The sequence below is a fragment of the Panulirus ornatus genome, chromosome 47 (assembly GCF_036320965.1).
Source record: "Panulirus ornatus isolate Po-2019 chromosome 47, ASM3632096v1, whole genome shotgun sequence".
Taxonomy (NCBI): domain Eukaryota; kingdom Metazoa; phylum Arthropoda; class Malacostraca; order Decapoda; family Palinuridae; genus Panulirus; species Panulirus ornatus.
Window position 1 is genome coordinate 4,900,638 of NC_092270.1, and position 26,562 is coordinate 4,927,199.

At 44.4% G+C, this 26,562-nt stretch overlaps 1 protein-coding gene across 6 annotated transcripts in view; it reads right to left on the minus strand.

Annotated features, from left to right (window-relative positions):
- Nucleotides 1–26,562, minus strand: part of Mctp (multiple C2 domain and transmembrane region protein) — a 400,360-nt gene that overhangs the window by 253,016 nt on the left and 120,782 nt on the right. For 4 of the 6 annotated variants that reach the window (XM_071689522.1, XM_071689530.1, XM_071689525.1 and 1 more), the window contains exon 1: nucleotides 21,731–22,674. The exons of 1 other annotated variant lie outside the window; for it this stretch is intronic. In XM_071689522.1, the coding sequence (XP_071545623.1) occupies nucleotides 21,731–22,034 (304 nt within the window). In that variant the 5' untranslated portion in view covers nucleotides 22,035–22,674. Of the gene's footprint in view, nucleotides 1–3,696; nucleotides 4,011–21,730; nucleotides 22,675–26,562 lie in introns of those variants that run through there. One more of the 6 variants, XM_071689526.1, reaches the window with a different exon arrangement.

Genomic DNA, 26,562 nt, shown 5'->3' on the forward strand with positions numbered 1-26,562 from the left:
TAAACAATACGTTTCTGTGCTTCATATATCTTCGTATTTCGTTCTTACTTCCACCCACCATATATTTCTGTACTTCAACATATCTTCGTATTTCACTTTCACTTTCGCCCGCCATATACAAAAGGTTCCCTAGTTATTTACATACGAGAATTTGCCCATACAAATATCCTAAAAGACTGACCTCTGTATCCTTAACCTACAATATCGTTCACGCCGAAGCTACGCGTGTTACAAGGCGGATGAATATCCTTCCCTGTGTGGACCAGGCATCAAGGATCTTTAGGAGGCTCCTATTCAGGACGTCTCGTCGACACTCCGCCCTCCTGAACCAGCCTAGGAATATGGCCAGACCGGCTCCTCCATGCCTTGAGGATGTCACGACACACACACACACACACACACACACACACACACACACACACACACCATCAGACGAGGAAGAGGTTCATGGGAGATCATAGCCAGTAAGGAGGTGACGTGGCTACACTTCCAGGGGGGTCAGGCTACAGCAGCCACGAAGGAGTCGAGTGGGATCTACTGGGCTAGGAGAGCAAGCTTAGAGATAATAGCTATGATAAAAAAAAAAGGCTATTGGCTCTATGGTTCCTCTAGGATATAGAAGGTGGCGTCCATAAATATGATCAGTTGCCTCAGTGGCCCAAGATACTAGTTTTACGACAGCGAGTCCAGGATATGAGAGATGTGCCACGTGAATAGGAATACCACACATATGGTCCATGATGAATATCATGGGATGTGTGGATTCAATGAAGGAAGGCAGAACACACGTCATATTTGGGTTAGTGTGTTTCCTTGCCTACCTACCAGTCTCAAGTCTGTATTCTGGTCACCGACTGATAGCCAGCTAACATTAATCAAAGATTAAAGTCAGGATACAGCAATTAGTCTCAACCTAACTAGGTCAAGTGGTGCCGTACGACTGAGATCTTGACATTAAGAAACTGGAGCACAAGACTCGTTGAGTGACCCTCTTTCTCGACAGCTAAAGCTTGGACGACGTGGCAGCGTAAGAGAAACACAACAGCTAAGCTACAATTGTACATCATCATATATGTGACCAGGTATCGACTGGGTGGAAAAAGCTGTTCGTTCCCTTCGAACTCCTTCCCTACCAGTACAATGACTGTGATCAAATCAGAGGCGAGTGTTGAGTCTGCCCCACTCCACGTACAGGCTTCCTAAGATCATAATGAAGTCTACCAATGAGGAATGGTACGTGTTTCTGAAGGGATATATATATATATACAGGAGACGGTCTGATGAGAGAAGACTGGAAAAACAGAAAGAGTAAAAGGGATGAAAAGGACGACTAGATGTGAAATGAGACATTCGTCTTCACTGCTCTCAAACATTTAACATTTGGCCACATTACTTAATGAGGATGCACGCGGCGTGCACTCACAACATGGAGGATCAAGGAATACCTTTCTACAATGTCGAGCTAGACACTGTCTCCTCCTCCAGCTCTTGTGGGGTGATGATCACAGAGTAGAACCTCTGACCTGACCTGACCTGTCCTGACCTGAGCTGACCTGGACGCAGGTAATGTTTTATTGTGCTCTTGATGAAGGGGGTCGAACACGATAGCCTCATAGCTCGGTGAAAACAATTCATGTGGCCTCGAGAAATCATCCTCATACCTCTGCAACATAACCTATTGGTTCGACAGACAGAAGAGCCTCATAGCTATGCAACATAGACCTGAGGACGAGGGTGTTGTGTGTTATCTGCAAAGCAGTGTATGCTGACTATAGCTCGTGATGTATTAGACACTGGACGTTCCTTTATCTTTACTGAATCACAGCAAATGATGATAATCCATTTAAACAGACCCTTGAGCACTTTTAGAGATTCGTTGACTGATTTCTTACACACACACACACACACACACAAGGTGGAGACTGTGGTGGAGATATGGTTGTGGTGGTGATGGCGAGGGAGGAGGAATGGTTGGCGTAAGCTTGGGAAGCGATGGGTTAGGAGGTGATACGGTTTTCCAAGTATATGTCCTCGTTTTCAACTCTTGTGGTCACACACACACACACACACACACACACACACACACACACACACACACACACACCTATTCTCCTCACCCTTTAACTCCCTTTATATTCTCCCCTACCCCCCTTTCCTACTAACCCTTACCCTTTAGTAAGCCATTCTCCTGGCTCAAAGGGGAAAAAAGAAAAAATATTGTTGACAAAAGAAGAATTAGTCTATCCTAAAGGTTCAGCTAAGCCAATATTTTTTTTCCCCGTCGGTGCTTTCCGTGAATATTCTATGTTCCAATATTCAGAATGATGTGATATTTTCTCTGTCCATTTTATGGTAGACTAATTAATCAACGCTTCAACACGCCTGAAAAAATTGCATCCAGCCCCTCGATAATCATTATTATTATCATTATTAATGATCATCATGATCATTATCATTACCATTATTAAAGATTCGACCTTGAGAGAAGGATGAACGTCAAATACAACCATTACAACATTACAACATTACAACACAAGAACATGAAACTGAAATAAATCTCTTCTCTACAATTATCTATTCCCTAAGATCTATGGGGTCATACACCATCCCATTTGAGTTCCTGGTACGTCTTAGCACAAGCCATTGGCGCTAATTCTATTGTTTAAACATTGCCAAACAGTTTGCTAGATCACGTTAGGTGCAGGTTTGAGAAATATCCTTGAGTGATAGCGTCAAGACTTGAGCATTAGTTCCAGGTCAAGTTGTGTAGACATTATACGTAAGTTAAACGTTCAAATCTGTCCAGTTATTACTCTTTAATTACAGTTTTTAGTTAAATTTTTTAACTTTTTTAAACTATAATACTTTAAATATAATCTATTTATTACTTTTCCTAAATTTTTCAACTAAGACATACCCTGATCTTGATCCTCATCCACTGCGTTCTAAATGGATGTACACACAGCACAAAAACAATCTTTACACTTTCAAAGTGATGTGATATGATATTAGGACGAAATAATCTGAGAGCATACTGACTTCTTGAAGTTTATAAGTGATCATTCTGAAAAATTTCGTTCGTTCACTGGAGTAAAGATCGCTTTATGAGCCATGTGTATATCAATATTACACATACCACATCAAATATCTTCAAATATTCGATGATAATATCCGACCATTCAGACAGAGGATACAATACTAATTCTCTGATGATAATTAACCTCACAGGTAATTAGCCTGACATTGAATTTGTCCACCCAGAATATCACAGAGGTATGATCTATAAGCCAAAAAAGATCATATCATTACTGAAATTATAACAGTCATTAAGGCAATTAGAGCACTATGATATACATTATTATCAAGGCACTAATTAGTTAGGAAGAGTGATTATCTTGAAATAGAACAGTGATTTTAGAATATGAAAATTAGTCATTGGTCAAGGCATTGCATGAAATTATTACTAATTAGCGAAGAAATGGCAACGAAATTATTAGTAGAGTTAATAGTACTTGATTTAAGTTACTTAGTAATAAAGGCAATATCTTGATATGAAGCAAAACACAGTAATGACTTTGAAGTAAAGGTTCATGAAGTATGAAGTAAATGGTTTACTGTAATAAAAGTCTTGCTTCATATGAAGTAAAGTACTTACTTATCTAAGTAAAGATTCGTAGTAAATAAAGGTTTACTTACCTGGGTCTGGGACCTTCAGCATGACTAGGAGAGGGGTACATACGTCATCACCGCCTCCCTGGACATGATAACGTCACCACCGTTACGTCACATCTATGTCACTCCTCTTCTGAACCAATCGCCGGCGAGGCACCCATCCTCACCCACCAATCACCAAACTTCCTTTTCCAAACTTTCGTTACACTTTGATTTCTGAAATCACTTCTTTCTTTCTTTTTATATAGGAAACTTTTCAAATTTAGCCTCGCCAAATTTCCCGTTTTTTTTTTATTTTATCACAAACTTATGATTTTTTTTTCTTTTAATTAGTTATTCTGCTGAGGAAATAGTTTATAGATTAAGGCATTATCTATACAGGTTCATTATACAGTTATGTATAGAACGATAAAGAACAAAGACTGAGATAAATCTATCGAGATGAATCTATCAGATAGATAGGATAGAGGTGAGGACAGCTTAAGGGTGCTTCAGGGCTAGGGTTAACTAGGGCTAGTGGAAGGTCGGTTCTAGGTCAAGTTGAAGGCTAGGTTGGGGCCTAGTTAAGGGCCGTGTCTAGGGACAACTAAGGGGTAACTCAAGGGCTAGTTCAAGGCGTGATCTAGGGCTAGTTTCGGACCAGATTTAGGGCTAGTTCAAGGCGTGATCTAGGGCTAGTTTCGGACCGGATTTAGTGCTAGTTCAGGGCCAGATTTAGGGCTAGCTTGGATCACGGTCTGAGGCTAGATCAAGGCTAGGTGTATTGTTAGCTGAGGGATAGGTTTGGGGCTAGTTGAGAACCAGGTCGGGGGCTAGTTGTTTGTAGGGGTCTAGTGCTAGTGAAGAGCCAGGTAGGGGCAGAATATATGACCTAACTAGAAACCCCAACTAGAAACCGTCGAGCTAAGAAGATCGACATGACCTGGACCACGAAATACATGACCTGGACCACGAGCGACATGACCTGGACCACGAAAGACATGACCTGGACCACGAGCGACAGTTCATCCCTCTAATTCAATTTCAGGACACAGAATAGTCACTCTACCATCCATACGTTTCTCTCATTTCATATTACCAATGACTGTAGTTGTGATTACATAGATGAAGCTGTTGCCAGCGTAACCCTAGTCCATCTAAGACATGCAACAATTCTTAGTAACACTCTTGTTGGATACAACAGTTCCCGCCCCTGCCACTTCACTTCCTGCAGTTTACTCTCGTACACTTCCCAGTCGCACGCACTACTTCACAGCAGATATCGTCCACACGCCTCTCTTTTAATTCATAAGGCTGAAAACCGGCTATTCTTTGAATATAATCATAACACCTACTGAATTTCCTCTGGTAAAAGCATACTGTTATTCTACATGCCGCAGCTCGTTCTGATATTAGATACATATATAGAGAAATATTTTGCCATATTCTACACTGTGAGTTTCTAATATTAGATACATCAGCATCAACGAGAGAATTTAATATTAAACCTTCTACATATATTTTTGGAAAACCAACGTTTTCATTCCAATTTAGTTTTGCTATCAACGAGTAAAAAAGGTTTACTATAAATATTTCAGTAAAACCTTTGATCTCTACCCCCGTAAAATCGAGAGACCTAATTGGAAAAAACATATGAAATTTGTTTGGACTAAAATGGGGCAGAGTTCAAGTTCTCCCCTCTAATAATTTGGGAATGTGAACAAAAAAAGAAAAAAAAATAGTGGATGGGAATCGCATTTTCAACGGTGAGAAGATATTAAATACAAAAGAATGATTGTGAAAAGGAGACAAATTAAACAGATCTAAATAGTCCCCAAAATGGGTGTAGCAAAGTTTTTCCTGAAATGGATGCAGGACAAGACTCCCCAAAATGGGTGTAGTAAAGTATTGCCTAAAAAATGGGTGCAATAATAGATGTTTGAGGATATTGCCTAAGAAACGTTTACACTATGGTAAGTGCATGAATACGAGGGATAAAGAAAACGGATGAAGGGACTGCCTCTCTATATCCACGAGATAAGACTTGCAATGCTGTAAGACACCGTGCAACACCACCCTAGAGATATGCAATGAGGTATGCAATGAGATCCTTTAATGTTTCTAATTATGCAAATCAGCAGTTCTAAGACCATCAAGATTACTTTCAGTAGTTATGTAAATTGCGATTGTCAATGGAACAGTTATTATACTGTTCAAAACTCTGTTGAGTGCTCTAGTCGAAGGATATGCTACAACGGTGCTGGTACATTAACGGTACGATGAAGTATAACGTAACGAAAACAAAGCGAGCGACGTTACGCCCTTGCGCTAACAATGGCGCGGCTGCAGACGAATTCAAACGCCCTAATGAAACGTGAATCGCTCTTCCTTGGTCATGTCATGGGGTCTGATTCTGTTTAAGGGGTTTCGAATGTATTCCAATAACGTGTAAAGATAAGGAAGGTAACATAGCAGGGCTCATAGGAGGTATCTACCTGGTTCACAGTCACGACAAAGAAAGTTCTTGCCTGATAGGAGTCTATCTATCACTGCTGCTGAATGGAGCGCAGCATTTGGCTACAGGAGTCCAAGACAAGGGGTTCTTGCCTAACACCTGGACCTTATAAAGAAGGTTTTAGTGTGTCTGTGACGGAGGTTCTGATTGCGGTAGAGTCTCCGCGCGTTAAGAACCTGAAAGGTGGAATAGACCACGTACCACACTTGTAGAACTTAAGCACAAACGGTACGACCCTTGAGCACGACGGTACGACCCCTTGAGCACGACGGTGCGACCCTTGAGCACGACGGTACGACCCTTGAGCACGACGGGACGACCCCTTGATCACGATGGTACGACCCTTGATCACGAATATACGACCCTTGATCACGAACATACGACCCTTGATCACGAATATACGACCCCTTGAACACGAACATACGACCATAGAACACGACGTAACGCCCGTTGAGCATGACGGAACTAACCCTCGAGTATAAACAGCCAAGCTAGCATTGTCGTAACGTCCAAAATCGAGGACCAAACAGGTCATGTTCGAGAGTCGTACCAACGTGATACTCAAAGAAGAAGAAGAGGAAGAAGAAGAAGAACAACAACAACAACACTAAAGCCACATAGCAAGTTGTAAGACCCTTGATCACAACACACACTCACCTTCAACCGGGAACATCAATATATGGATCTGCCGCCTGTCTGGTCGGGTTAGCACATTCCAACCCCAACAATTTGCCCGTGAAAGATCCCTTGTCATGTGTTGTTACGACAGAACGCGTCTATACTAGTTTACCTCTTATTGCGTCATGGAGGATACGTCAAGGAACGTATACACGTACTATTCAGCCTCTGTTTTTACGACAGAGTTTTTATATTCAGGAAGGTTTCTATGCTAGATCGTCCCATTTTTACGTCAAGGAACGTATCTATACTAGTTTAACCCCGGAGTTACGTCATGGGTGCTATACGAAGGGACACATTTATGCTAAGTTCCCCCTCCTCCCCCCTTCAATCACGTCACAGATGGTTGGTAAGAGGGGAATGAGAGAGAGAGAGAGAGAGAGAGAGAGAGAGAGAGAGAGAGAGAGAGAGAGAGAGAGAGAGAGAGAGAGAGAGAGAGAGAGAGAAGTGTTTTATACACGCTCTACACGTCATACGAACGCTCCCTACCACACACACACACACACACACACACACACACACACACACACACACACATACACACACACACACACACACACATACCTAACCGGTTCCAAACTGACTTATCTTCCGAGGTCCTTTTTCCCCCCAACACCTTCCTGTAGTGAGTCATTAGGTCCCGCGTGCCCTCCAGTGTAGCCAGGGCCTCAACCTGTTCTTTACCAGACAACTCAGCGGATTCGAACGTCACCTTCAGGTAGCAAAGACCACCTCTTTATCCCCCAGGTCTTTTACAAACTTCCCCTCTTCGAGCATATCTCACTCCCCCATCAGTCCATGATGGGCGCGAGCCCTTCATGGAGCGTCCCTTCATCCACAGATGTGATGGCTGGTGTTGATGGTACGAGGCACATCACACAAGCGCCCTCTTCTGTAACTATGGTACAGGCCATTATCGTTTTTCCTCCCCCAATCAGCGACGCGCGACGACCACTACGCGTGAGGCGGACACCAACACCAACACCACCATCGCCACATCGAATCATTCCCGCGAAACCCAATCACGCTCAGAGATCACACAAAATGAAGACAAAAAAGATAGAGTGATTAGCGGAGGCTGAGAGCTGATTTCTAATCAGCTATGCTCGTGATTACCGGTAATTCGTTTCCCACACTGACACCAATGACGGTAATCGAATTGGAGCAAATTGAAGGGAATGAAAAATGAATGTATCTCGACGTGTATTATGATTGACTCTTGTTGACTCGGACAAGAAGAAGAAGAAGAAGAAGGAGAGGAGGAAGAAAAGGAAGGAGAAAAGGAGGGAGGAGAAGAAGAAGAGGAGGAGGAAGAATAGGAAGAAGAAAAGGAAGGGACAAGAAGAAGAACAAGAAGGGGAAGAAGAGAAGGAAGGAGAAAAGGAAGAAGAAGAAGAAGAAGCAGGCAGGGAGGAGGAAGGAAGGAAGGAAAAAGGAGAGATGGTGGATGATTCAAACCGAGGGAGGAGTTAGGGAACGTAGGGTCAAAGGTCATTTCAGAGGAGTGTGGTCCTCTTCCCTCCCCACTCGCCTTGGGAACAAAGGAGAGGACATGCCCAAGGTCACATCCCCCCCTTCCCCCGCAAGACTCGCTCCTCCCTCTCCCCCACAAACACACCACCTCCCTTCCTCCCTCCCTCACCTCGTCCTCATCTCCCTCAAGCGTCAGGGCACGTGAAAAAAAAGACAAAAAATACAGATGTGTGGAAAACACCCACCCAAACACCACACCCCCCGTCACACACAGGGAGTGGTGTGTGTGTGTGTGTGTGTGTGTGTGTGTGTGTGTGTGTGTGTGTGTGTGTGTGTGTGTGTGTGTTCGAACTCTACACAATAGGTCCAGGACAAAAGGAGTGAAGAAAGTGAAGAGGCCTCCTTGATTGGAGGTTTAATTACAGAGATCCCCGCTTTACGTTTTCTTTACCTGTGGGTTGGAGCGGGTTAGAAGCGGGTAGGTATAGAAGATGGGAGATAAGTACTGGATACATGAGACAGCCAAATGAGTGTACCAGAGACAGTAATGTAAGGAAATCCGGGGTGGGGGAGAATGCGATGGGTTGGGGAGAAACCCGTGAGGAGGGGAGGATGCGAGGGGTGGGGGAAACCCGTGAGGAGGGGAGAATGCGAGGGGTGGGGGAGACACCCGTGGGGAGGGGAGAATGCGATGGGTGGGGAGAAACCCGTGGGGAGGAGAGGATGTGATGGGTGGAGGAGAAACCAGTGGGGAGAGTAGGATGCAATGGGTGGGGTAGAAACCTATATATATATATATATATATATATATATATATATATATATATATATATATAGGCTCAGAGTGGGGTGCCTAAATGTGTGTGGATGTAACCAAGATGTGAAAAAAGGAGAGATAGGTAGTATGTTTGAGGAAAGGAACCTGGATGTTTTGGCTCTGAGTGAAACGAAGCTCAAGGGTAAAGGGGAAGAGTGGTTTGGAAATGTCTGGGGAGTGAAGTCAGGGGTTAGTGAGAGGACAAGAGCAAGGGAAGGAGTAGCAATACTCCTGAAACAGGAGTTGTGGGAGTATGTGATAGAATGTAAGAAAGTAAATTCTCGATTAATATGGGTAAAATTGAAAGTTGATGGAGAGAGGTGGGTGATTATTGGTGCATATGCACCTGGGCATGAGAAGAAAGATCATGAGAGGCAAGTGTTTTGGGAGCAGCTGAATGAGTGTGTTAGCGGTTTTGATGCACGAGACCGGGTTATAGTGATGGGTGATTTGAATGCAAAGGTGAGTAATGTGGCAGTTGAGGGAATAATTGGTATGCATGGGGTGTTCAGTGTTGTAAATGGAAATGGTGAAGAGCTTGTAGATTTATGTGCTGAAAAAGGACTGATGATTGGGAATACCTGGTTTAAAAAGCGAGATATACATAAGTATACTTATGTAAGCAGGAGAGATGGCCAGAGAGCGTTATTGGATTACGTGTTAATTGACAGGCGTGCGAAAGAGAGACTTTTGGATGTTAATGTGCTGAGAGGTGCAACTGGAGGGATGTCTGATCATTATCTTGTGGAGGCTAAGGTGAAGATTAGTAAGGGTTTTCAGAAAAGAGGAGTGAATGTTGGGGTGAAGAAGGTGGTGAGAGTAAGTGAGCTTGGGAAGGAGACCTGTGTGGGGAAGTACCAGGAGAGACTGTGTACAGAATGGAAAAAGGTGAGAACAATGGAAGTAAGGGGAGTGGGGGAGGAATGGGATGTATTTAGGGAATCAGTGATGGATTGCGCAAAAGATGCTTGTGGCATGAGAAGAGTGGGAGGTGGGCTGTTTAGAAAGGGTAGTGAGTGGTGGGATGAAGAAGTAAGAGTATTAGTGAAAGAGAAGAGAGAGGCATTTGGACGATTTTTGCAGGGAAAAAATGCAATTGAGTGGGAGAAGTATAAAAGAAAGAGACAGGAGGTCAAGAGAAAGGTGCAAGAGGTGAAAAAAAGGGCAAATGAGAGTTGGGGTGAGAGACTATCAGTAAATTTTAGGGAGAATAAAAAGATGTTCTGGAAGGAGGTAAATAGGGTGCGTAAGACAAGGGAGCAAATGGGAACTTCAGTGAAGGGCGTAAATGGGGAGGTGATAACAAGTAGTGGTGATGTGAGAAGGAGATGGAATGAGTATTTTGAAGGTTTGTTGAATGTGTCTGATGACAGAGTGGCAGATATAGGGTGTTTTGGTCGTGGTGGTGTGCAAAGTGAGAGGGTTAGGGAAAATAATTTGGTAAACAGAGAAGAGGTAGTAAAAGCTTTGCGGAAGATGAAAGCCGGCAAGGCAGCAGGTTTGGATGGTATTGCAGTGGAATTTATTAAAAAAGGGGGTGACTGTATTGTTGACTGGTTGGTAAGGTTATTTAATGTATGTATGACTCATGGTGAGGTGCCTGAGGATTGGCGGAGTGCGTGCATAGTGCCATTGTACAAAGGCAAAGGGGATAAGAGTGAGTGCTCAAATTACAGAGGTATAAGTTTGTTGAGTATTCCTGGTAAACTATATGGGAGGGTATTGATTGAGAGGGTGAAGGCATGTACAGAGCATCAGATTGGGGAAGAGCAGTGCGGTTTCAGAAGTGGTAGAGGATGTGTGGATCAGGTGTTTGCTTTGAAGAATGTATGTGAGAAATACTTAGAAAAGCAAATGGATTTGTATGTAGCATTTATGGATCTGGAGAAGGCATATGATAGAGTTGATAGAGATGCTCTGTGGAAGGTATTAAGAATATATGGTGTGGGAGGCAAGTTGTTAGAAGCAGTGAAAAGTTTTTATCGAGGATGTAAGGCATGTGTACGTGTAGGAAGAGAGGAAAGTGATTGGTTCTCAGTGAATGTAGGTTTGCGGCAGGGGTGTGTGATGTCTCCATGGTTGTTTAATTTGTTTATGGATGGGGTTGTTAGGGAGGTAAATGCAAGAGTCCTGGAAAGAGGGGCAAGTATGAAGTCTGTTGGGGATGAGAGAGCTTGGGAAGTGAGTCAGTTGTTGTTCGCTGATGATACAGCGCTGGTGGCTGATTCATGTGAGAAACTGCAGAAGCTGGTGACTGAGTTTGGTAAAGTGTGTGGAAGAAGAAAGTTAAGAGTAAATGTGAATAAGAGCAAGGTTATTAGGTACAGTAGGGTTGAGGGTCAAGTCAATTGGGAGGTGAGTTTGAATGGAGAAAAACTGGAGGAAGTGAAGTGTTTTAGATATCTGGGAGTGGATCTGTCAGCGGATGGAACCATGGAAGCGGAAGTGGATCATAGGGTGGGGGAGGGGGCGAAAATTTTGGGAGCCTTGAAAAATGTGTGGAAGTCGAGAACATTATCTCGGAAAGCAAAAATGGGTATGTTTGAAGGAATAGTGGTTCCAACAATGTTGTATGGTTGCGAGGCGTGGGCTATGGATAGAGTTGTGCGCAGGAGGATGGATGTGCTGGAAATGAGATGTTTGAGGACAATGTGTGGTGTGAGGTGGTTTGATCGAGTAAGTAACGTAAGGGTAAGAGAGATGTGTGGAAATAAAAAGAGCGTGGTTGAGAGAGCAGAAGAGGGTGTTTTGAAATGGTTTGGGCACATGGAGAGAATGAGTGAGGAAAGATTGACCAAGAGGATATATGTGTCGGAGGTGGAGGGAACGAGGAGAAGAGGGAGACCAAATTGGAGGTGGAAAGATGGAGTGAAAAAGATTTTGTGTGATCGGGGCCTGAACATGCAGGAGGGTGAAAGGAGGGCAAGGAATAGAGTGAATTGGAGCGATGTGGTATACAGGGGTTGACGTGCGGTCAGTGGATTGAATCAAGGCATGTGAAGCGTCTGGGGTAAACCATGGAAAGCTGTGTAGGTATGTATATTTGCGTGTGTGGACGTGTGTATGTACGTGTGTATGGGGGTTGGGCCATTTCTTTCGTCTGTTTCCTCGCGCTACCTCGCAAACGCGGGAGACAGCGACAAAGTATAAAAAAAAAAAAAAAAAAAAAAAAAAAAATATATATATATATATATATATATATAGCCCATGAAACCACTTATCCACATCCTCACCTCAAGTCCAGTGAGTTAAAAAGGGTAACATACCTTCAGTGTATTTCTTCATACCGTCTCGACTTTGCACACCAAGTTGGTTGGTCGGTTCAGAGGGTCGCACTCATTCCAGACTCCCTCCCTGTGTTGAACACTTAACTCCCATCATCCGACACCATTCTGCTCAAACGGAACATATAGTCTCTGAAGTCCCTTACGATTGTAAGATGCCAAAAGGGATTTTTCAGTTGAGGGTGATACGTAAAACGAGATGATTAATCTTCACTGTGGCTGTGCGCCCCACCCAGGAGCTGGGCAGGTCAAAAAGGGTCGTACGACTCGCTGGATCTCGTTCAGCTGAAACTTGTGTTACGTCTGGTTCAAAGCATGACGATATGTCTGAACCAGGTCATATAACGGGAAGACCTCTCGAAGGTGATTCAAGGGGTTAACCATGAGGAACAAGACAGCTTGTTCTGTCATTAGGAAGAGTCACAAAAGCCTAGTTCAACTGGTCATGCCAAATCATCTACCTGACCACAGAGAAAGCTACCATTAACCCCAGACAAAGATCCTTTTATCCGACTCGAGATTTAGTGAACCATTTATTCCAATGGTCTTACCCCTTAAGACACTTTATGGAACGCCACGAGTCGTAATCTGGACCCACGTCACCCTTAGCAACAATGACAGCCATTCAATATCACAGTGGAACCACCAGAGGTCGAGTGGTTAAGATTAAATCATTAGACACAGTGAACCCACCCACCCACCAGCCAACCAACCAACCACACGTAATATTCATAGTAGCTACGTCTCATGGACTCCGATTACAACAATGTTGGGTCTGTCCCTCTGGTGAGGCAGGAAGTATAGTTTTTAAGTCTGTCTCTCTCAATAGACAGGAAAAAAAGTGTATGCCTATAAGACGTGGGGTGAATAGGGAAATTGTGGGGAGCTAACCTAAAATTCGTGGTAAGTTGGAGAGACATACTAAGGGAGGGAGGGAGAGAGAGAAAGTAACACCATTCCTCGAGACTTATCCAAGTTGCCCAACTGTATAATTCAGACAGGCCCAAACCTGGGCCTCGAATGGGATGCGTTGACGTCAAGGGAAGTTCTGTTGGAATTGGCAATAACCTCAAGACGGAGGAACTTGAGCGTGGGTTAGTGGACACAGGAGCAGCTACAGATGGGAGGGGGGTAATGTCAGACAGCTGTTTTAAACTGGGAGGCCACAAACATAAGTTGAGCCCAAGGAAGCTTGCACTCTGAGTCAGACAGGTGTAGATAAATTAATCTCAAGCCATGACAACAAAGATTCTAATTACCTACAGTGATGTATATATGAAATTAGAGACATTAAGATGAAGAAAAGACAATAAGAATTAGATAAGCAGGAGTCGAAATATCCATGATCAAGCTTAAAAAGAACCCACAAAAAATAGTACGCCATGATGAACTAGTTTGAAACACACGAACACATACAAACAAACACAACACATATCATGACAGCCCATTGGGAGACGCGAGTCATCTGGTGATGCTTGGTGCCTGATGACCACAGGGGAGGACAGGGACAAGTCTGGTCGACCCCTTCAATCACGAAGGAGAACACCGCGACCAAGGCACAGCCATAGTAGATAGGTCGTCTCTCGCACACGAAGAGGAGGACAACTATTTCAGGTCCGTCTCTCACACGAAGAGGATGACTGTTTCAGGTCGTCTCTCACACAAAGAGGACGACTATTTCAAATCGTCCCTCACAAGAAGAGGACGACTGTTTCAGGTCGTCTCTCACACGAAGAGGACGACTCTTTCAGGTCGTCTCTGACACGGAGAGGACGACTCTTTCAGGTCGCCTCTGACACGGAGAGGACGACTCTTTCAGGTCGTCTATGACACGGAGAGGACGGCTCTTTCAGGTCGTCTCTGACACGGAGAGGACGACTCTTTCAGGTCGTCTCTCACACGGACAGGACGACTCTTTAAGGTCGTCTCTCACACGGACAGGACGACTCTTTAAGGTCGTCTCTCACACGGACAGGACGACTCTTTCAGGTCGTCTCTCACACAAAGAGGACGACTCTTTCAGGTCGTCTCTCACACGGACAGGACGACTCTTTCAGGTCGTCTCTCACACGAAGAGGATGCTTGGCACACATGGGGCCCTCCCTCTCCTGGTAACCCCACCTACTTCTCTGTATGAACACACAGCACACGCCCCTTTGCTCGCCTCCACCTATCACCAGACGAGTTCTTTAGTTTGCATTCCAGTCAGGACCTTCCACTGGTGCCACTGGCTCTAAACCCAACGCACCTGAACTCTTAAATATACGTATGATGCATCTAATTGCCTACGTCCATTTTCCTATCCCTGAGTCTCACTTCTATCAGATCTACGACTGGATCTATAACGTACATTCTGGTCTTATCTACTTTTACCAAAGTCTACGGCTGAATCCATATCGCACATTCCAATCGTCTAAGGAAAGACTACAACGCAGTGAAGATGCATAGAAGCAACTGCGTCCAGGTTACTTATTGACGAAGAAAAGCTGTGGTGGACTGTAGCGCGACGCTTCACAAGGGACCCCCCTTGGGAGGCCAATGAAAACAAACCGAAGGACATATTTATGGACCAAACCTCCCATTTCGGCCACTTGAGAACCTTCCATTCACACGTAGGAAACCTACGAATCGCCAGACCTTATATCCAAAGACCGGAGCCAAAGAACCAAATATCATACCTACGTAGGATTTCTAAGTTCTCAAGAAGGAGTCACGGAGTCGAACCCTGACCTTTTCCCACACACACATCCTCACGACCTGGTATGTAAGTATACCACAAGAGGACCCCGAAGCGAACCCCCCCTTCCCTTAGGTTTTGCCCCCACGCCTCCCCACGTCTTCTAAAAGCTTCCTTATATAATTTCAAGGCCATGTGTTGCCAGGACCTCTTCAAGGGCAGGACCAAAGCCCCTGTGTGTGTGTGTGTGTGTGTGTGTGTGGGGAGGCCCTCAGGGTGTCCCGGTATGCGACCACATGCCTCCTAGGATCCACTGCGTTCGAGAGTAGAACAACCAGCTATTCATAACACACCCTGGGCGGGGGAAAAAAAGGACACACACACACGACCATATGCGAAGCCAAACACTCACGTGTATAAGAAGTCGGTCTTTTTTTTTTCTATACGGCGGAGAGGTTTGCCATATCAATGAGCAATTTATGTTATCATGTAAATCAAGTTCGAAGACCTACTTCAAGTTAGACTATATAAGTTCTAAGCCCATATGGTCAAACTTACTGTTCAATCTTAAACGTCGAGTAAACTATACCCATGTTTCATCATCATTTTAAACTTAGGCATGATACGTTCTAGAATAAAGAAAACCACGGCTTTTGGCATCGAACCCTGGGCCTCACATAAATCTATGACTGAAGTGTGGGTGGCTGGGGCAAGGCGACCCGGCCACCCGTCTGAGAACTAAAGAATTGAGAAAGAGCACCTCCCTACCTACCTATTTGTGTGGTCTGATTAACGCCACACCTTCAAAATGAAAGGCTAATTCATCGTACTCTAATCTCCCATCCTGTGGGCGGTGGCTTAAAAGAGGAGACACAGGGTATATAAAAAAAGGGGCCCTAATCCAGGGACCGAGCCATGGACGAAGCTGAGGGGTGAGGTTGGGGGGAAGAAGAATGATCCATTACCAAGTTACGTCACAAAGGAGCGAAGGGCCCTTACAACACACCCAGGCGGACGCGTTGAGGCAAGACCCGACTCAGTCTGTGGCCAAGGAAGAACGAACACGCATAGTAAACACAAACATTTCCTATACTCCAAAACCACAGTTGGGTTTTCCTCTGTATTTTTTCTTTTCTAGTTTTTCGCCTATTTCAATCCTGCTTGATGGAGAGAGAGGTAGGACAGGAGCGAATTGTTTAGGGCTCTACACACTCAATCCGCATCTAACATCACTCAATTCATACTAAGACGACATCGACGCATATATATATATATATACATATATATATATATATATATATATATAAAGATGCATTCACGAAACAGTCACGTGACGATCACAGATGAACTGGTAGACCACGAGGGAAAACAAAGCAGGAAAATTTGCTTGAGCGCTTTCGTGTATTTCACTCCATCTTCAGAAGCAAATACCAACAAACCACAGATGAAGGAGACAATATACAGAGACACCAGAAGATGTTAGGAGCATCACATCTCACACCGACCCTTGAACTGTCGCACTCATGAGCCGTACTGTCCCACTCAGGGGTCGTACTGTCGCACTCACGGGTCGTACCGTCGTGCTATTTGGCTTAAGCCTCTTCCAGTCACACAGGCCGTTTTCTTCCGTACGTTAGTGGTCATGGTTGGGTTACTGACTAACTAGCAGTAAACGTCGGTGGCCATTTGCTATCCCTCCTGAGATACTGCGTATAATAACGGTATACACAGAAGGACCTGACCCTCAACAGACAACGGGTTTCTCTTCCTATTACACTAATAACAATTCAATTATCAAAATACAATAGTCACCCTCGAATCTATACAAAACAAATACGTAACTTACACTTATGAAAAGAATAGTAGAGTTTGGATACCTCGTAAGGATATTATATATATATATATATATATATATATATATATATATATATATATATATATATATATATATATATATATATATATTTCTTTCAAACTATTCGCCATTTCCCGCATTAGCAAGGTAGCGCTAAGAACAGAGGACTGGGCCTCTGAGGGAATATCCTCACCTGGCCTCATTCTCTGTTCCCTCTTTTGGAAAATTAAAAAAAAAAAAAAGAGGGGAGGACTTCCAGCCCCCCGCTCCCTACCATCTTATCTATCTACCTACCTATCTATCTATCTACCTACCATCTATCAACAGTCAGCACAGGAAGAAATAGAGAAAGCTACGGTGATAAGCCGCATTAAACCTACAGAAGTGGTTCAAGGTACACGCATTACCTCCCAGTACCGTTACCCTCACACACCCCCTCTATGTTTCGTCACGCTAATGACCCCTCCCTTAACTTCCCACCCAAATGTTATATAACGACCCCAAACCACCTTTACCTCCGCTACAGAGGGTCGCATAACGGTAGTTCGTATATATATATACGGAAAAGTACGCGAGGGTAGCAGTTGCGCTATAGCGAGGGGTCCATACCGTCCTCCAGCTTCGTTATGTAATACAACCCCACAAACGGATGCAAACAAACCTCAAACTCCGATCTCCGAGACGACTTACTTGGAACTGTAGAATAAGAGGCAGTACATCAGCGTAGCTATAAGACATTAACGCTTATAGAGGTTTTGTATTTATGAAAGACTGGTGTTCTTTTAGGAGAGGTGGAACCTGGCCCATCTACCGCTCTTGAAGGTCAACACACACACACACACACACACACACACACACACACACACACATACCGTTCGCACGGCTTCGCCTAAGGCATGCGGCAAAAACCCAACCCAACGACACTTTACTTAAAAAAAAGCCATTCACCAATGACCCAAACGGTACTAAAGGCATTTAAAGTGATTGTTCTGACCCCGATCAAGAATTGGTCGTGCAAAACTGACGCGTTATACATCGTATTACATTTTCAACCCTCATTTTGAGTTCACTTTTCGCCTCTCTTCCATGTGAGCATCAGCCTCCGTTGTTCCACTTCCTTTAGAAATTGATCTGAACCATTTTGTCGTATCTAATATCCCTCACATCCCACTTGATCCTGACTCAATATACTTCCTCTACACAACTTTAATGAGAGATGGCGAAGACATATAGCAAGAACTTTGGAAGACAGCGTCCCAGGGATGCAAATCTTCTGGTCTACCACTTCCACTGTAGAGAACATGTCTTTACAGTAGACAGTGTATACTTCGTGTAAACAATTCTCTCAGAATATAGAAAACAACTGAAGACTTCACCATGTATCTAAATCTTCACGTAGTGGATCATACAATATCATTGCTTCAATCAAAGCCTGCAGAGATCTGACCACAAGTGACATAAAAAATTCAGACTTCTTCTCTACAGTAATTACAATCTCTCTGTACTCTTCAGTGATATAAGGTATGCTGAGGGTGTTGCCGAGAGGCTAAAGGAACGACCTGGGCACAAAAAACAAATGAGCATCGACAAGATATGGTATTCAACCCTGTCACTTAAGGGGGTTATAGATACCTATAAACAATATTCCCATTTGGTCTCCATTAAGAATAAACTCGTCATATTTCATATCTGCTCACGACACAACAATTATCTAAGGTGAGGGGAAAATTATGAATTTAATTAGGAAATAAGAGAGTGTCAGGTCCTATCCCAAGGCAGGGGTAAAGAGGTTGAAAGACCCCTTTCAACACAAGAGCATCGATCGAGGCCTCAGTGGAACTTAAAGCCAAGACAGCCGTCGGTAGAGGACACAGTGTAACTAAATATTCTTGCAGTTATTCTCTCAATTATTTTTCTTTTCAAAGCACTGATTACATCAGTAATCACTACCTCCAGAATGATCCGTCTACTCCATAATGACCCGTCGCCCCGCCTATATCTAAAAAAAAATTGTTTTTAAGAGACTTATCATCACCTACCGAGCGATTGGGAATTCGTAGCGTCAGCGAGTCTGTACAGGGGTTGGCGCACTCGCCTCCTCGCGTACCTGCCCAGGGCAAACACCAGGAAAAGCCTTATGTAAGACACTACCATCACCAGCACCAACTCGACCCCACCTTCACCTCCTTTCCAGCATGCGCATCTCTGTGTACCTCCCTCCCTCCCTCCAAGACCCCGATCAAACCAGAGGAGGAGGAGGATTACAGACCTTCAAAACTACGTAAGAAGATGCATTTGAGAGAGCGAGAGACCATATATATATATATATATATATATATATATATATATATATATATATATATATATATATACAGAAGAGGTGAGATGTTGAGATTACTTGTATACGAGGTTATGTACGGTACATGAAGGCAGGGAGGGCGTTGATGAAGTCCGAGATGACTTGGAGATTGTAAGGGGGTCGAGGGGCGGTGTTGGTGGTGTCCCCCCAGAGTAAGGGGTTAGCCAGCCAGTCGCCGTTGTGGTAAAGATTCTATCTTACAGCCATAATGATGTGTTTACTAGTAGATACTTGAAGGAGAGGGTTTTAGCTCAAGGAAAGACAATAGTCGAACATATTTACGACGATGCGACCCCTTGAGCACGATGGTACGATCCTTGAGCACGGTGGTGCGACCCTTGAACACGACGGTGCGACCCCTTGAACACGACGGTACGACTCTTGAACACGGTGGTACGACCCCTTGAACACGGTAATACGATCCTTGAACACGGTGGTATGACCCTTGAACACGATGGTACGACCCTTGAACACGATGATAGACCCTTGAACACGACGGCACGACCCTAGATCACGATAGTACGACCCTTAACCATGATGGTACGATCACTGAGAACAAATTGGTGCAACGAACGAACGATAATTCAACCTTTTTCGCTTACGATAATGTCAGTCACTGTGTAAACACGTACCGAGGGCGGGTATAAGTCATCGTACTCATAGCGTTAAAGTCGTCGTACTCACGGGGTTAAATCAACGTACTCTGGGGAGTTGAAAGTCACATTATCAGTGATGATATAAGACCCGACATTTCCACCACAGACGCTCACAAATCCTTTAGAGATATCAAAACTTTGACACGTCCTTCAAACCTGTCGCATCTGAATGGTGATCAGATAATGGTCGCTGATAAGAATAAACGCCAGGATACACAACTAACAACCCGATAATTACCATAATACATTTATCACTGCCATAATTAGGCATGACCAGTACGATCCATTAAGAAAAGTAATTTAGGACACAAATACTGTCTTTATTCTTTTTTTAATCATATGGTTTTCTGGTAACTTGTTTCCCATGTAATATTTTCTATAAATCACCCACGTCACAGACCATCAGGTCTTCTGTTATCTACCTTCCTAAGTACTGCCCTTCAGCAGATAACATCGTCATAGACCATCAGGTCTTCTCTTATCTGGATTACCCACGTACCAACCCCAATATTGTTTTTTTTCTTCTATGAAGGCTAGACACAACGATGATTCCACCATCATGACGTAAAGTGGATCACCCTAGGGTAAAAAAAAAAGAGAGAGAGACCTTACGATATCACCTTGGAAAGGACCCTCTCTCATCGACGAGCACCAATAGAATCACATGTCAAGGAGAAATAGTATTCTAATTGGTCTGTTCACTGGACAACACACAGACAGAGACCAGTTCAGTCCAGGAGAAATGCTCTTATTATTACGAGGTTTAATTTGACACTGTTTTTTTTTTGCGTTATTTTTAAGGAAAACTTAAAATTGCGGTGTAATTGGTCACTGGTGAAAGAAACCGTGGTTTCGTTTTTAATGGAGAAAAATAGGAGGAAAAAAAAAAAAAGTGGTCCGATTTGATAGCCAATTCCCTATTATAAATTCCCTATTATAAAAAAACCAGTCGCATCTTCCACAGAACGGTCAAATAACCGATATGAAAAGACATATTTTACCGACGGATATTTTGCCTCGCCACTATTGATCTCCGCGTCTGCGGGGGTGGGTGGGTGGGTGGAGGGATGGGAGGGGAGGGGAAAGAGGAGGGAGGGAGGGAGGGAGATGAAAAGGACAGTTGGGTATGTTACCGAATCACGAACACCAAAAGACGAATATCAAAAGGTTAGGAACTGACCCCCCCCTTGACCATCGACTTTAACCCTACTTAGGTTAAATGCATCGCGAATGGTGTTAAATAAGTCTACCCCCTTGATCCCCCATAACTACAGCTCTTTCAAACAAGGCAATTGACACCAGTTTCCCTTCACCTGGTGGATATAAACCCTGGTGGACGGGGTTCAATGGTAATTACAATTCCAATAACACGTTCGCGTTCGAACAACATCAGTTTATAACTACTACATTATAAGAGATAATTAGTCCAGATGCGTTAATCGTTAGAGTCATTCATTTAGCAAAGAATCTTATGAATGTAAACATGCGAAGAGAAGCTCCACAAATGCCCAGGGATTAATAAGCTTTCCTCGAAATGATACATGATCCTTCACCTCCACGAAGTAAACCCCAGCAGCAGACATGCTTGGCAGTAAGCATACAGTCATGTCACACGCTGTCAAGAGAGATAAAGGGAAAGAGAAGGACCAAAATAGGATATCTAGCCACCTGAACCCCGGAGAAGACATGAGACACAGCCACACACACACCCCCACCACCATACCGGTATGATCTTCCCAATACATTCAGAGCCAGAATCACTTGCCTTCAAAGAACCCCGTGTGGGCTAGTAGGGCATCCCTCCTCCCTTCATAGTACACATTATCGCCGACGAGGGCGTCCGTCAGGAGCTGTTTTCTGCCCTCGCTGTACTGCCTCTCACTCACCACCGCGTCGGACAGGAGGCTCCCGTACTGCCTCTCACTCACCACCGCGTCGGACAGGAGGCTCCCGTACTGCCTCTCACTCACCACCGCGTCGGACAGGAGGCTCCCGTCCGGATATCTCGTCTCCGTGAACACGGTCTCCGTCCGGACGTCGTCGCTGTAGTGTAAGCGGATGCGAAACATGGTTCCGGAGAATGTGTTCGGGGGAGGAGGAGGAGGTGAGGAGGAGGGAGGGAAGGAGCTGACAGGACGACACGGCAGCAGCAAAGACGACGAGTACGAAGATTCGAATCTTACGACGCCACCGTTAACCAGAGAACGTTCACCATAATTCCCCGACGCCTTCGTTCAGTGCCGTTCATCTCTCTGTGGCACAACACCTTCCAGAGATGCTGTCCGTCACCCGCATGTTCTTGGGTGGACGAGACCTCATACAATTCTCAGAGGAGGACACACACACACACACACAGAGACAGAGAGATACATATATATAGAGATGGATTTCTCTTCATAACATTTAGCGTCTGTTGGTAACTCATTCCTCCTTTCCTTCCTACACTACTGCATCTTGCCGGGGGCAAAACCACGCACACGCAGCCACCCCCCACCACAGACGCAGAGGCAACATGCTCCAAGGCTGCTCCACCAACGGGAGACACGCTAATATCCACGTCAAAACTAGCCTGGTCTAGTGGCTGTGTGGGGTTGGGGTCTCTCTCTCTCCTCGTCGTCCGCCCAAAACACACACACACACACACACGTGGACACCCGGAGTGAGGGACGCTCGACACGTAGCTCCTCCACACTCCACCACTGCCACAACTCGACTGGCGGTGCTGCCTCACGCCATAGCTACAGCCATCCCTCCTCCCACCACCACCACTGCCGCCACCACCTCCCCCGAACTCTCCTCTCCCTCCCTTACCTCCCTCCCTGTCTCGCTGCTGCTGCTCACACTCACTCACTCACTCCTCTCTGCCTCGTCCATTGAGACACACACACGCTACATCGTCCTGATCCCATGCTCAAAGTCTGGCTTTCATAGTTACCCTCTGAAACTACCCTTGTCAGCAAACCACCTGCCCCTAGTTACGTATGTACCTTAACTGCTCTTTTCTCTCTCTCGTTCGAATGGCCCTTCCCTCCCATGCAAACAATCCGAGGGCCTCCCAACCTCCTTAACCAATGGTTCCTATCACTCATTTTCACACACGAATACGAAATGTAATTCTGACATTTGACCAAAGGATCCCCAAGGCTTGCGGAGTACCATTTTTTTTTGTCTCCTCCACCACAAAATACCTTCTCAATACAACCCACGTCAACCAAACACTGAAAACACGGGGGCAACCACAGCCACCACCTGCGTAATGGTGAAATACACACACAAGTATTAGACTCGTATATTGCTTAATTATCCAAGGACCTATTTCGTTAAGAGTCCTGGTGTTAACCAGGCTCGCTCCTTCTTAACCAAGCGTCCTGCAGCACAATTCTGCCTCCTCCTTCCAGTAGCTGAGTCATGTATACACCTTTGGGGGGATCAGGAAATTCTTTTCGAAGGAGGGTTGTAACCTCAATAACATAACCTCGCCATAGGTGACTGTTCACTCGCGGTGTAACCTCGAGCAGGTGGAGTCCGGTAACACCAGCATCTATGCTAACAAATCACCTTATTTCTTTCCCGATCACAAACAAGTGTCGGAGATAATTACCCAATTAAGTCTCCCATTAAACGCCCTTCAACAGGAAACAGAATTCCATGTCTGCCACAGACTTGTCCTCTTAGATACAAACGAACCAGAAATGGACATAATACACTCGACCTTCACCAACCCTGAACTATGAACCATCCAAACACAATCATCTAAATTTTCCATAGCAACTTTAATATACATCGCGTCATCCAAACGCATTAAAGGCCCTTTCACATAAACGTTAATTCTAGCTGTGAAATGTCATCGTGTGTCTTTTTTTTCTTAATCAATATTTCACATCGGAAGATACGAAGCCGAAGCCCAAATCTTGAGTAGGGATGGGGACGGGGTGGGCTGCTAGGCCAGGCCCCAGTAGGCTAGGTTCTAACCCAGCCGTAACGCAGGACTGAATCGAAAAGGAGGTCCTTCCTCCTTCTAGGTCACCTCCACCTACATCCTTAGGTCCTCTTGTACGTGCAGGGGCAACACAGGAAACGAGAACATGGCGGTGCAGAATGTAATGTCATTTGCATAGTGTGTGTGTGTGTGTGTGTGTGTGTGTGTGTGTGTGTGTGTGTCTATATATAAAGAGAGGTAAAGGAGGCTACACAGAGCAAGATCTCTGTGAATGGAACTAGCTAAGAGAGCAGATCAATGCAGGTTACCCCACACGCCAGGGGAAGGAGGGGGGAAAGAAAACGGAGGAACCACCCACCCACCCACCCACTTTAGAACAAACACACAAACACATTAAATCACTTCAATCATGGTAAATAAACGTCTCCTCGAGTCGTACTGTAAACAGAATGAAATAACTACATAAGAGGGAGAAATGCAATTGAAGAAGGTAGGTACGGATGGTCGGTTTGTATGGTAGGCAAAAATTGATCAGGTCATGTATGCAGCTGTGTGTGTGAGAGAGAGAGAGAGAGAGAGAGAGAGAGAGAGAGAGAGAGAGAGAGAGAGAGAGAGAGAGAGAGAGAGTGTGAACCGACCTCGAAGGAGGAAGAACTTTTGAGATCCCCTTCATCTTTTCGCTCCGGCATCAGACGGCGCGTCGGGAACTGACGAAGAGAGAGAGAGAGAGAGAGAGAGAGAGAGAGAGAGAGAGAGAGAGAGAGAGAGAGAGAGAGAGAGAGAGAGAGAGAGAGAGAGAGAAGGTGCGTGTGGTGGTGGTGGTAGTAGGAAAGGTTGTAGTAGGTAGATAGAGAGGCGCGAGACGTTGTCGACGACGACCACCACCTCCTCCTCCTCCTCTTCTTCCCCTCCTCCTCATGAAGCCTCTCTCTTCGCGACCTTCCTTCCTACCTTCTTTTCAAAAGGCTATCGACAAATCGCCAATGATTCAGTGCCTCACCTCAACGACCCTCCAAACTGCCCTATACAAGACGGGGGTTGACGCACTCGTAAGAAAAAAAGAAGAAGAAGAAGAAGAAGGAAAGCTCCAATCAATCCATGGAAGAGAGGTAGACGAAGAACTCTCTCTCTCTCTCTCTCTCTCTCTCTCTCTCTCTCTCTCTCTCTCTCTCTCCATCCACCAAACTGGAGGCAATTACATGTTCTTATCATCCCTAAGAGGCGGACTCCCGGGCCTTTCCCACACTGATGGTGGAGACAGCGAGGCTTCAGCCTGTGTACAAGACCAGGAATATCTTGTGTCAGGAATAACTTATGTCAAGAATAACTTATCTCAAGAATAACTTATCTCAAGAATAACTTATCTCAAGAATAACTGATATCAAGAATAACTTATGTCAAGAATAACTTATATCAAGAATAACTTATATCAAGAATAACTTATGTCAAGAATAACTTATATCAAGAATAACTTATATCAAGAATAACTTATATCAAGAATAACTCATATCAAGAGTAACTTATGTCAAGAATAACTTATATCAAGAATAACTTATATCAAGAATAACTAAGTTATATCTTTCATAGAGTTATAACGAGGCATGACCCACCCATCTCCCAAGGTGTCTAGTTTCCGTACACTAGAACTTCGACGTGAAACTAACTGGACACTTACCTCTCTCTCTCTCTCTCTCTCTCTCTCTCTCTCTCTCTCTCTCTCTCTCTCTCTCTCTCTCTCTCCACTTGTACTGCCAGAGCCTGGCTGGCTCTCTAACCCCGCCATACCCCTCTCAATTATACAACCTTCGTTCCTCCTATGAAAGTTTGATTCTGTCTTGTTTTGCGGGAGTGAGGAGGAGGAAGGGGAAGAGGGAGAGAGAGAGACAGTTTTCATGGCATATTTGACGGGTCTGTCCAGCTTAGAGAGAGACAGGAGTGATAGGAGAAGTCTGTCTATCTTTCCATACCATCTAGTGGCTCTGTGAGTGTAGGTAGGATCCGTCTATCTGTCTGTCTGTGTCTGTCTGTCTGTTGTAAGCTTTACCTTATGAAAAAAGAAGATTGGCCAATCACGAATTCACTCCAGCTAGATTAACATTATGAATCAGTCTGTCCAGATGCGTCACTGTTATTTTGGTTCGTCTTTGTCGTAAGGGAAAGCAAATATGGATAATCCTTCAATGAAAGAGTTATTGCTTGAATATATCTTAATGAATTATAACTTAAATGGGCGAAATTATTGGTCTTTCGTTACAACACAATAACCGTAGGATAATCTGATAATTTCATAAATTCTACGTGATTTCCGAATACGCTGATGTATATCTTATTAACAGAAGCAACTTATTGAAGACGAAAATGTTAATATATTGTGAATATATGACCTTTTTACCGTAAGACAAATATTGCCACTCATACAAGATGAATGAACACATGTTCGAGCACTGTATCAAAACGGGTTTCAGTACTTCATCTCGCTAAGGGATAAGGGGGGGGGCTAAAAAAAAAATTACTGTAGTACCCATGTAACTCTACAGTGTTGCGGGAAACGACTCAAACGAGCAGGAGCGGAGTAGACTGGTAAAGTCCTCCACTCCTGTATTATCACGAAAAGTTTCGAAAGAGAAAAACGATGATTTTTCTCTACTTTTTTTCCA